This window comes from Nerophis lumbriciformis, linkage group LG02, assembly GCF_033978685.3.
Source record: "Nerophis lumbriciformis linkage group LG02, RoL_Nlum_v2.1, whole genome shotgun sequence".
NCBI lineage: Eukaryota > Metazoa > Chordata > Actinopteri > Syngnathiformes > Syngnathidae > Nerophis > Nerophis lumbriciformis.
The window spans coordinates 33343812-33356967 of NC_084549.2; the positions used below are offsets into that span (position 1 = coordinate 33343812).

At 39.2% G+C, this 13156-nt stretch overlaps 1 protein-coding gene across 14 annotated transcripts in view; it reads left to right on the plus strand.

Moving 5' to 3' along the window:
* Positions 1-13156, plus strand: part of ablim1a (actin binding LIM protein 1a) — a 120802-nt gene that overhangs the window by 80662 nt on the left and 26984 nt on the right. For all 14 annotated transcript variants that reach the window (XR_009815316.2, XR_012051162.1, XR_009815309.1 and 11 more), the window contains 3 exons: positions 8135-8222; positions 11021-11085; positions 12931-13008. Coding sequence is in view for 3 of the 14 variants with exons in the window: in XM_072916056.1 (XP_072772157.1) it covers positions 8135-8222; positions 11021-11085; positions 12931-13008 (231 nt within the window). In the remaining 11 variants the exon portion in view is untranslated. The remainder of the gene's footprint in view (positions 1-8134; positions 8223-11020; positions 11086-12930; positions 13009-13156) is intronic.

The window sequence follows — 13156 nt, forward strand, 5'->3', positions numbered from 1 at the left end:
ATCAGGGGAGATTGGCTACATTCTAGCGAAGATCTCCTGGGTCCGCTGGCTTTTATGCCGCTCCCTCTCGTCAAGTCCAGGTGTGCTGATGCTTAATTGTCTGCAGCCTTGTTGCTGCTTGGGTGTGCCGCGCCCAGACGAGCAGCCAGAGGAGGAACTCTGACAAACAGTTGCATGAGGAATGCGGGTACAAGTCCGCGCCGTGACAGAACCGTTTGAATCAGATGAAAAATGTAGGAGTTGTGGAACTTGGAAGAATGTCCCATTGATTTCAATGGGAATTTCCTAAACATTTCTTTAAAAATCAGAAAGATTTTTAAAATGGTAAAAAACTTGAATGGTCTGAATAAGTTGAAATGGTTGGTGTTGGAATTTTTCAAATCGGTTGAGAAATGTTGAAGTAGAAACATTTTTAATTGAGAAATGGTATTAAGGAATTCCTGTAATTTCGGGAAAACCGCAAATTTTTCCATCTCGAAAATTTGTCCTGATTAAGAGGAACGGTTGAAGTGGGTTGAAAAATGTGGACGGAGTAGTCGCCAGAAAAAAGGGTCAAAAAAAGGTTTGAAAAACAAGAATTCTGGGACTTCCTGGAATTTCTTTGAACTTGGAAAAATGATAGTTTGAGGATGAGTGGAATATGTTGAAGGTGGAATGGTTTGAATCGGTGTATATATATATATATATATATATATATATATATATATATATATATATATATATATATATACACACACAGTACAGGCCAAACGTTTGGACACACCTTCTCATTCAATGCGTTTTCTTTATTTTCATGACTATTTACCAGAGGTGTGGACTCGAGTCACATGACTTGGACTCGAGTCAGACTCGAGTCATGAATTTGATGACTTTAGAGTCGACTTGACAAAATGTGAAGAGACTTGCAACTCGACTTAGACTTTAACATCAATGACTTGTGACTTCACTTGGACTTGAGCCTTTTGACTTGACATGACTTGCCACTTTCCCCAAAATCCAAAGCTTAAAAAGTTATTTGGGAGCGCTCCGTATTTTTCATTTTCTTCGTCTGTCTATCAGCGTGTTGTTCCTGTCAGCTGGTGTGCTGTCAGTACAACAGCCAATCAAATTAGATCTACGTTGTTTTCATCACACAGCATTCATCCAATCAAATTGCAGGACAACCAATGAGGAAGAGTTGTCCAACAACGTGCCAGTGATAAACAATTATGTTAAAGTTGGTTTCGTTCGGGTATAAAAACTACGACTTGGTCAACAAAAAACGAATTGCCGTATGCAAATCACGCAGTTGGAATATTACAGACGGAGACGCAACAACTTCCAACTTCGTTCGACATTTGAAGTTGCACAAAGAAGGGTAAGTTTTGAATGTAAGATAACGTTTATTGGCTAAGTAACGTGACTTTTATTTGCTGTGTAGTTAAATCAGTGAGGCTGCAAACTCACTGCTAACGTTATAACCATAGACATCTTATAAGTAGACGCAGCATAGAGCGCTACTGCCTACTGGCGCAGACGAGGCGCGTGGCCGCCATCTTGGAGTGGTGATCCGCTCCACTCTGCAATTCATTTGGCAGGAGCTATGAACTGTCAGCGCATTTAATTCATTTTACCTCACTGAATACCACTGATTTTCACGCGCTTTTTTGTCATACGTGTGTAACAGACACATGTTTTGGCGTGTTTTATTATTCATAGTTTGCTTAACAGTAATATAATGTTCTTATACGCTATAAGTGACCAGACGTCCGAGATCAAAACTGGGAATATAATCCCAGAGAAGGGGGAAAAAAACGGTAATCTATTTTTAAGTTGAAGAAACAATATGATTAGGTTATATATACATATGCGTGTATCCTACATAAACAATGTATGAATACATTAGATATCTATATATCTTAGGGACCTATAGACTGTATCTCTGTTGCTTCAGCAGCAGAGAGTTTATTCTGTCTTGACACTTTGTATTGATATTTTCTATTACATTCTTCCCTTAAATGATAATGTTTGCAGTGATTGTTTTATATGTATTATTTTATGTAAGTCGCTTTGGATAAAAGCGTCTGCCAAATACTTAAACATATATAAACACCTGAAAGTCTTCATATCAGCTAAAACCACCAATCTGTTTCACTGGATTCAGAATAAAACCAAATTCTGTTTAACCCAACAATGTTAGTATTTGAATATTGTTACTTGAAGACTGATTCCTGGTTACAATTATACTGTTAAGAAAGTATTGTCTTATACTTTGCCTAAAATGAGAATGCATCATAATCAGTGGCGGCTGGTGAATTTTGTTGTAGGTGGGGCTGAAAGTTTGTAAACCAAACCCCTGTAGGGGCGTCATCCTCCCCCAGAAGATTTCTTTGTGATTTTCACATACAAATATTGAAGATCTTTGATCCTTCTCAACTCTGTGGTAATATTATTTTCATAAAATACAACCAATAGCACGTTAATGTTAAATCTCACTTGTGAAAAGTAATCCCCCGATTCCTATTTTCAACAGTCCGCTCATTTGAGCAGGAAAACGCTGAACACCATCTTTGTTTTCTACCTGTCAACTGTCAGTTTCGGCTGCTCGCCGGCTCCTCATCAGCACTTCAAGATGGCGGCCAAATTGCTCACGTCACAGCAACCAATGCTGCGTCTACTTATAAGATGTCTATGGTTATAACGTCATTGCAAACACGGCAATCTGTTGCGTCCACTGCAGTTTGCTACCTTATTCATACTTTTTGTCAAGTGATTTTTTTTTAAGCAGGGTTTCATGAGGTACCTACACATAACGTGACGTTAGTCAATGTTTCACACACAGTAACGTAACGTTAGACGGCAGTCAGCAGCACCGCGTATTTTAGCCACCTACAAAAAGACAAACCTAGTCAAATAAAGGTCAGTTAAAATGTATACTATATTAAGAGTATGTGTACATATTGCATAGGGTCCTGACATCTAAAAAGTACAACTCTGTTCATTGTTATGTTCATATATTTGTTATGTTTTTCATGTGTACGCACACATAAACACACATACAGTATGAGATGAGATCAATGAGATAAGGTAAGAACAGGATAGAAACTGCTGTGGAACTAGTTACAATGCAATATGCCATGGAAATACAATGTTAACACTTTTGTGCAAATAAGTACAGTTGCACTTGTTTTTTTTCAAATGTGTTTATTCTGTAAAGGAATGAGTTACATGTTTAAAATGACTGGTTAATAGTGCTATTTCGAAGTGCAATGTCAGCACTATCTTTTTCCCTGCAATTTCAAATGCACTTGTTTTAATAAATAAATACAGCGTTTTAAAAGCATACACAATCTGTGTAAATATATTAGTCTGTGGTTAAATGACTTGAAAGGACTCGAAACTCAAAATGCAGGACTTGGGACTTGACTTGAGACTTTCCAGTCTTGACTTTGGACTTGACTCGGACTTGCCCTGTCTTGACTCGGGACTTGACTCGAGACTTGAGGGTAAAGACTTGAGACTTACTTGTGACTTGCAAAGCAATGACTTGGTCCCACCTCTGCTATTTACATTGTAGATTGTCACTGAAGGCATCAAAACTATAAATGAACACATGCGGAGTTATGTACAAAAAAAGGTGAAAAAACGGAATATATATGCAGTATATATATGTGTGTGTGTGTGTGTGTGTGTGTGTGTGTGTGTGTGTGTGTGTGTATATGTATATACGCACACACATATACAGTTTATTAAAAAAATTTAGTTGTCTTGTCCCCTCAATTTCCATGTCTTCTTTTTTATAACCTACTGCTCTGGTCCACTGCGCCAAACACTAAACATAGCCAATCATTTAATAAAGTCAAATACAAATAAGGCAGCGAGAGAAGTATCCCACCTCTCTTTTGTAAAGTAAATCTGTACAGCAGATATGGGTATATACATACATATAAATATATATATTTTAACTTGGGACGTCCTGTGGGCCAGAATGTAGATGCTCACAGGCTGGAGACCCCTGGTTTAATCAGTGGCAAGTTAAAATAAAACATTTGCTCGAAGAGTCTTTGGAAAACAGAGCATCTCTTTAACTTTACTGACATGATGAACGCCAATCTTATAGTTAAAGTTAAAGTCCCAACGATAGTCACAGACACACTAGGTGTGGTGAAATTATCCTCTGCCTTTGACCCATCCCCTGTTCACCCCCTGGGAGGTTAGGGGAGCAGTGAGCATCAGCGGTGGCCACGCTCAGGAATCATTTTGGAGATTCAACCCCCAATTCCAACCCAAGCAGGGAGGCAATGGGTCCCATTTTTATAGTCTTTGGGATGAGTCGGCCAGGTTTTGAACTCACGACCTTCCAGTATCAGGGCGACACTCTAACCACAAGGCCACTGAGCAGGTTATAGAGTATATTCTTTTATTTTAATGGTGGCGGTGTGTGGAGAGCTGCCAGCTCATTGTTCCAAAAATGTCACACATGTGTTGAATGACTTTGAGAGCCTGTGACAGAGAAGGAAATTGTATGTGATTCATAGTCAGGAAACTATTCAAGGGCCCCTCATTTCTATTTGAAATAATCTTTATTTGTTATCTTTCTGCACATGTTTTTGTTCTTTAATTTAACACCTATCTAAAGGGCAAACAATACGGCGTGGTTGTTGGATCATAGGGACTATTAATGTGGATAACAGAAGCAGGGCGGAAAGGTGGAAACCATTTCTTGTTGCTTATCTTGTTCAGGGTCATGCAGGATGGCCCTTGAAAAACAGAAGTGTCTTATTTTTAGAGACAAAAGTACACATTCCTTGAAAACACAATTTGGAAAAATAAAATCATTATTATACTCAAGAAAACAGCAAGAATGCAAAAATGACACCCATTTAAAAAATAATTTTGTTGATGAATACATTTCCTTTGTGACGGGCGCATGCACGTCTGCGCGAGTGTAACAGAGGCCAGTCAACTTCAAGAATAGTGCTGGCAATCCGGGAGATTACCATTCAGCACACTCACCTCACAAACTGGTGACCTGGGTTCGCCCCAGCGTAAGTCAGGTAAAAGTGTGTAAATCTGGAATGAAGGCGGGCTCATTACTAATGAGGCAGACTTTGCCATGATGCCTTTTTTGGTTTTGTAAAAATTGCGGAGCACGGAGTTTTACTAAAACATGTGAATTCCATTGAAATCCATGAAAAAGATAACACTTTAAATTTGAAAAGGCCGTATCAATCCAGGCATTTTTTACGTGTATGTGATGTCATGGCGATGAAGTGTTTATGCACAGGCAACAGCTTCTTCTTCCTGGCTGAATGTAAATCCATAGATGAAACGTTCCTTCACTTGTTTAGTGTGACCGCCCTGAGTGTGTTGTGTGTTCTGTTTAGCACATGTGTTTGTGAAGTGGTGATGCGTCACCATGGGCTTAGTTTGTGTTTTTGTGTGCACATGCTTACAAGGGGGAGCGACAGCGACAATTGATAGACACTACGTATATGTATTTTGTATTAATATTAAATAGTCACATACTTTAGTTCAATGATTACGGTCAGAAGAAAATAGTTGCATGCATGTCCGTTAGTACCAGGATGTTCAAACATGCGGTGCCCATCCGCTGTGGTTCCACTAACGAAACAAGGATATGCATTTAGATTTTGTATAGTTAATTTAGAGTCCTTTTATCCCCATCTCAATGGATGTTTCCAGGTGTGTCACATGAGGTGATCAGTAAACCGTATTTTTCGGACTATAAGGCGCACTTTAAATCCTTTCTAAAAAATCTATCAAAATGTTTTAGTACAACTTTGGTAAGCTATGAAACCGCATCGCTTGATGGATTGTACTGTGCTTCAACATACGAGTATTATTATGGTGTGTGTATAAGGTAAGACATATTATCTGGCGTTTGGTTTCGCAATATTGTGCAAAAGCAACTTTTCTTACCTTCTGGTACCTGCTGATTTGTATTTGGGATCTGCATAAATCCTGAAAATTTGCGTGCCTTTGTAGTCCGTGCCGACACCGTAGTCTATAAGCTTTTTCTCTACTTGTTATGGGACATTCATCCTACGCTGTTGCCATTAATAATGTAAAGTAGTGTAAAGTTCTTACTAATATTTGTCAGTAAACTTGCCATGAAAGCGCTAAAACATACCGGTGTAGTGAGTTTACATTATTCACCCAAGGAACTTTAGTTATTAGAGTTCCGGTCGGACGTTTTTTCACGGTTCACATTATTGCACTCGTGAGCCACGAATGAGGATATGCTGCTCCGTTATTGATTTAAGTAAAGTCTGAATGTCATTAAAACAGTTAGCTCCATCTTTTGACACTTCTTCTACCCCCGTCCTTGCGCGCTACACCGCTACAACAAAGAAGACGGAGAAAAGACGCTGCCGAAGGTGAGCCACGTAAATAAGACCGCCCACAAAACGGCGCATCCTGAAGCGACCTGAAAATGATCTGTAAAACATAATCTATGCAACATTTTTGACCAAAGAACCACCATTACATGTTATGGAGACCACAAGGAAGTGTTGTCAATTTAGAAAAAATAATAATAATTTGACCCCTTTAATGCGCCCTTCGCCCGATGCGCCTTTTGTATGACAATAGACTTGACTCGACCCGCTTATCGGCAGTGCACCTTATAATCCAGTGCGCCCTATGGTCCGGAAAATACGGTAGATCTGATAGCTTTCTGAAAGTCTCTTTTATCATTTCTATTTGTGTGGTATACACTGCATTGAAACTTCAAGTGCAATATAATGTTTCACCTTCCTGGAGCGATGGACATTATCCAGCCTCAAAAGCGCGTAAGTACAAAAGAGTACCCAGAGTGAGCATCTTGGGTGAAGGCACAAATGACAGACCTAAGTCGAGGGGGAGAATGCTGCACGTCCATAATCCACGCAATTGCGTAGTTTTTCACTTAAGCACATGGGAGAATAGGACTCTTTCTCGCTGCATGCATATGTCAGTGTAACGTGTAACACGCAGAACAATGAAATGCTCTTCCACTAGATGACAGAAGGTACATAATTGTTGTCCAACTGTGTTCATCCATACAACAGAAAAGGCCATGGCATGTTGGGTGGTATACTGTCACATTTTTAACATGCAATTAATATGTGCCTTAGTTTAATAAAAATTGAGAAACACAGGTTTGGACCAGAGATTATGAGCCAGGGCCTTCCAGTGAACATCAGTGACCTCTGACCACATAAGTGTTCTTCTGGATGGACAAAAATGTCCCCTAGTCACACTCCAAAATACTGTAGAAAGACACAGGAGTTAAAGCTGTAAATAGGGATCAACGCCGTGCTTTATTGTAGTTTAATATCATGTAGCACTGATAGCAATCGTAACCAATACTTTAATAGTGTCACGCTTCGGTCGCATTTTACCGCACGGATCGTCCTGCCAAAATGCAGCAGGAACTCCGGAGGCAAGGTGCAGGTAAGAAACATATATATTCCTCATGAGTCATTCAAAATACCAAAAGACAAGATACAAAAGAAAAGAGACGCGTGCTAAGGCAAAACTTAGCACAGGAATCGTGAGCAAAGAAGTAAGAAATAAATCAAACGTAACTGTTGCGTAAACAAGACAGCCAGACAGTTTGTGGCAACAAACAGTAATTAGTAGCTCTCTGATTAGTGCCCAGGAGCAGATGAGCGTCCCGAACACTAATCAGAGACAGGTGAAACTAATCAGCACCCATGACAACTAAAACACAAACCCAGGGGTGCTGAAAACAGAACTGAGGGAGTCAAAAACTAAACAAAACATGATCCGGGCAACGGATCATGACAAATAGTTTAGTCTATGTACAGTATTATGTATGATGTAACATTTCTATATCCGCTTGAACAGAACTCTATGCAATGTAGTTCATACATTTAGATTAACTGTCAAAAGTGTTGTTGTTCTTTCACGTATTCCTCAAAGCCAATCTGACTGCGGTATCTTTCAGGCCCCTCACTGACTTTGATGAAATGTTCCAAGGTTGAACAGGCTTTGGGGTTCAGAGCAGGCAGGCACAGCTGAATGCAGTGAGATTGTTGGGTTATTCCCTGTCTCAGTACTGTAGATGTCATTGATCTTTCCTTTTTTCCTCTTATTGCAGATCTTTTTTTGTGTGATGTTTTTGCAGGCAGGAGATAAACATTACCATCCCAGCTGTGCCAGATGCAGCAGGTGCAATCAGATGTTCACTGAAGGAGAAGAAATGTACCTGCAAGGTGAGCTGCTTGTGTCTTAGTCGTCACGTTCGTTCTTTACAACCACTTGAAAAACAGTAAGAGTGTTTGGTACGGCAGTGGTGGGCAGTAACAAGCTACATGTAGCTAAGCTACGCAGCTTAACTATATTTTCAGGTTGGCTTGGCGGTAGCTTGGCTACTTTTTTAACGAGTAGCTTTTACCTGTAGCTTAGCCACTTGTAGACACATGTAGCTAGGTAAGCTTACAACAAAACTACAAGCTACAAAGATAATAGACTGCAAATCCAGGCCCAAAAAAATGGAGAAAATCCAATGACCTTGATGAATGAGAACATCCATACATACAGAGAAAATCTATGATGATTGGTTAGTGTTCGTATGATGAGTCACAATTGGCCAAGGTTAGGGCGAAACATTGCGGACTAGCCAATCAGAGGCAAGATAAGGCGGGTCATCGAAACCAGTAAGCAAAATCATAACAGTCACGCACTCTTACCACATGACGACGATAGAGTCCAAGACAGAGGGACGTTTCAAGCTGACCACTCAAAAAAAAAAAAAAAGAACCATAGTTGAAAATGGGAGAAGAATTCTCTCCCGCAAATTAGATTTTTCCTTTGGTGAGAAGATCACGTGAAGGAAATCCACAATAATGCACGTCCTTAGCCATATTTAGACATTGTTTAGAGAAAACAATGTCCAAAACCTTAGTTTTTAGTCATTGTTTTTTTGTTATTTTGTCAAGATAGATATAGATATAAATGAATAACATTATAGGAATGGGCCAAAGAAAAGGCAAACTAAATAAATACATACAGTGGGATGTGGGGACCCCTAGAGGTAGTTGTAGGGTGTCCCCAGCTAAATGACAGATAGTTATAGTAATGGACCCTTATTGGGTCCATTCGTACACTCTCACTCTCACTCTTACATTCACATAGATATTATACATGTGGGCCCATAGCTATAAATGCAGTTAAATGTAGCTTTGATGTAGCAAGCTACTTTTGTCGTGTAGCTTGTAGTGTAGTTTGCTACAATTCTCCAGGGATAGCTTACCCTGTATCTTAGCTACATTTACACAAACCTCCAGAAGAGGTACTGTAGCTTGCAATGCAGAGGATGTTCTGTTCTTATTTTTAAACATATTTGCTGGTTAGAAATGATGAAAATAACACATTTTGTTGGCTCACTGTAATGTGTTTGTGCTCAAAAAGTGCTTACACACACACACACACACACACACACACACACACACACACACACACACACACACACACACACTAAAATTGTTTAACCAAGTTTGATTTTAAAAAATAAAACACACATTTGTGTCTTTAGCACCAAAACCTTTTTTGACTGGAATTAATGTAACTGACTTTTTTATGTTTAAACTTTGTAAACTGGATCTTTTTACAGCAGCACGGTGGAAAAGGGGTTAGTGCGTGTGCCTCACAATATGAAGGTCCTTGGTTTGAGGCTAGAGGTCTTTCTCTGTGGAGTTTGCATGTTCTCCCGTGACTGTGTGGGTTCCCTCCGGGTACTCCGGCTTCCTCCCACCTCCAAAGACATGCACCTGGGGATAGGTTGATTGGCAACACTAAATTGGCCCTAGTGTGTGAATGTGAGTGTGAATGTTGTCTGTCTATCTGTGTTGGCCCTGCGATGAGGTGGCAACTTGTCCAGGGTGTACCCCGCCTTTTTTCTCTCGAGTGCAGCTGGAATAGGCTCCAGCACCCCTGCGACCCAGAGAGGGACAAGCGGTAAACAATGGATGGATGGATGAATCTTTTCGCATCAAATTATGCTGACAATTTAATTAAATAAAAATACATGAGCAAAATGTGTGAGTTTAAAATTCAGTTTGTTTAAACACAGGGTTTTAAAATTAATGAAATGTTTAAAAATTCAGTGCAGAAAATTCAGTGTATAAACTTCCTAATTTACCGACAATGGACATGAGATTTGTGAACTGAATTTTTCTGCACGGAAATTGTTTCAACACACCATATAACCACCCGTATACAATATTTAGTATGGGAGAGTATGTTTTATTTAAAAAAAAATCAAACTTGGTAAACCATTTTAGAGTGTGTGTGTGTAAGTACGTTTTGAGCACATTGAACAATATTGTGATAATACCTGTAACCGTGATCATTTTGATCACATTAAACGTAATCCATTACATAAATTTAGTGTCAAGAAACGCTTTGATAATGAAGACACAAATTAAACTCCATAAAATAATAAAATATACTTTCTTTGGCATTAGAAAACACTAAATATTGTTTTGGCTTTTTAGTTGAGTGTTTAAGTATGTTTGTATTTTTATTTCAGATTAAATAACGGTGTTTGTAATGGGTAAAGACGGTAATTTGTCTTGCATTGATGTTAGCATTTACGATAGCTAGTGATTAGCTACTTTTCCAGGAAATGAGCAGTATCATCGTGAGTGAGTTCGGTAATCAGTCACAGTTGTACGATAATAATGCTAAGTGTCGGGAATTTTAGCGTGGTTTATCATTGCATCGGTGATCGTGGCATCACTAATTTCAAGTATTTGCTAATTCTATGCTAATTCTAAAATAAAAACTCATTCAGGTTAATATCAGTGAGTCATTGCTAATCTACAGTGTTTGTCATAAAAATAGTTGACCTTTTTTGCTGGAGATGAGCCAATACACATGTTGAGTAGTTAAAGAAGTGTATTATCAGACAGAAATTGAATTTTATTACGAGGGTTTAAAAATGAAAATGGCACAGATTTGGTGGAATGGCCTTTAATGTAAATATGCTGATGACTGTGTTTGTCTTCAGGATCAACGGTGTGGCATCCTGGCTGCAAGAACACAACAAGGACAGAGGAGAGACACATGGAGAGGGTAGGAATCTGTGTGTTCATGTATCCTCAACGTAATCCTGACAGAAAGCACTTATCTGTCCATGTCCCATGACGACGTTTTGTGGGAATGTAGACACATTCGGACTATGTAACCGGCAGTTAATTTGAGGAAACAGCCACTTAAACAGAGAGGCTGTTGTGGTTTCAAAAATGTAATAATTGAACTGTTTGACTTTGTGCACAGTCACCGGATGTTAAATTAGGTAGACTTGCACGATGTAAATTAGGTAGACTTGCACGATGTAATTCAGTGGTCACCAACCTTTTCGAGCCCAAGATCCCTGGTCTCAGTCAAAAACCAAAGCAAGATCCACCCTGCGCCAACTATGTGTTTTATTTGTGTGTATACTATCTGTTATATATATATATATATATATATATATGTATATGTATGTATGTATATGTATGTATGTGTATGTATATGTATATATATGTATATATCTACAGGTATATAAATTAGAGCTGTCAAAGTTAACGCGATAATAGCGCGTTAACTATAAATTTTAATAACGGCACTCATTTTTTTTACGGGCGATTAACGCAAACAATTACTTTGTGACCCTCCTGCCATGCCGTAGCGGGGAAACTTGGCTGCAGTTCATTTGTTACTGATGAGCCACAAGCGAGCAGAAATGGACAAAGGAAAATCTACCTTATGGAAATATCAGGTTCAAAGCCATGGCAAGATGTTCTCCCGACAAGAAAGGATTTTTTTTCGCCGTGAGAAGAGGCGACATCCCTGCAGCAAACGCCTGCTGCGCGCATCGTTCGGTGGCTGGTGCTTCACTTCCGTATTCAGATTACAGTTAAGGTGCAGTGATAACATAACATTTAGGTTGTTACTCTGACTGATTTCGTAAGTAAAATTGCATTAAGATAGATAGATAGATAGATAGACAGATAGTACTTTATTGATCGTTCAGGAGAGTACCCTCTGGAAAATTAAAAGCTCAATAGAAATTAAAAATTGTCAGCAGGAAGTTGAAAGAATACTTTTTTTATTGCAAACAGTCAATCCGACATGAAAATATGTCAACACACTTTCTCAAACCAATCACACACTTTTCCGGCTTCAAAATAAAAGCGCTACCCTATACATCCGGTTTAATTACATTCACAAATAAAAATGTCCTATATTACAATCATGCTTTTTCAGAGATGTTTTGTAATGCTATGCTGTGATATTTGCACCTGAAGAAATGCTAGTACATCAGTGGAGGAATATGGAGTGAATGAGTGATTTGTGAGTCAGACAGGAAGAGTTACAACCCCTGTTTGATGTCCTGTGAAACCCCTCTACCTTCCTCACACAGCTGTTGCCACCGTCCCTCTTATTCCTTAAAAAACACAAAGGCAGGTACTGTATTCACTATTGCCCATGAGATGGTATCATTGGGTCTCACCACACACTTAGGACAGAGTGCCGCCATCTGCAGGGGACAACCTCCAGTGCCTTCCATGCAGCATTCAGAATAGCTAATACGTCTTTTTGAAAAGCCCCATTTACCCATTGGGTTTAAACGATCATTTAATTACTCTACATTCAGGGCTGCTACTGTCATGCAAACAGTCCATATATGATAAACCGGCATCGTGATCTCGCACCACAGCTCGATGCCACACGCATTCACTTTTGCACATTTGCAAATGAATGACCTAATCCTGAGATGACATGTTGAAAAGTATTTGAAATGACTTACGACAATACAAGGGATGCGAATCTCTCCCATCGCTCATGTTCATAATGGTTGGAATGTGTTAGAGAATATGTAATGGCAACACAAGTGAGATGTCGTGACTTATGTACATTTCCTCTCTTCTGTAGCCTACTAGGTCGTCATCTGAGAGTATTTCTTCCAGACCTGGTTCAAGCATACCTGGCTCACCGGGTCACACAATCTATGTAAGATATATATCACAGATATGTACTGTATGTCTCAATATGTTATGCTGAGACTAGGGATGGGTACCTTTTCATATTTGAATCAAAACGGTACCAAATACCGGTAACTGGGAATTTGTACCGGTACTTAACGGTGCTACTTTTCGAT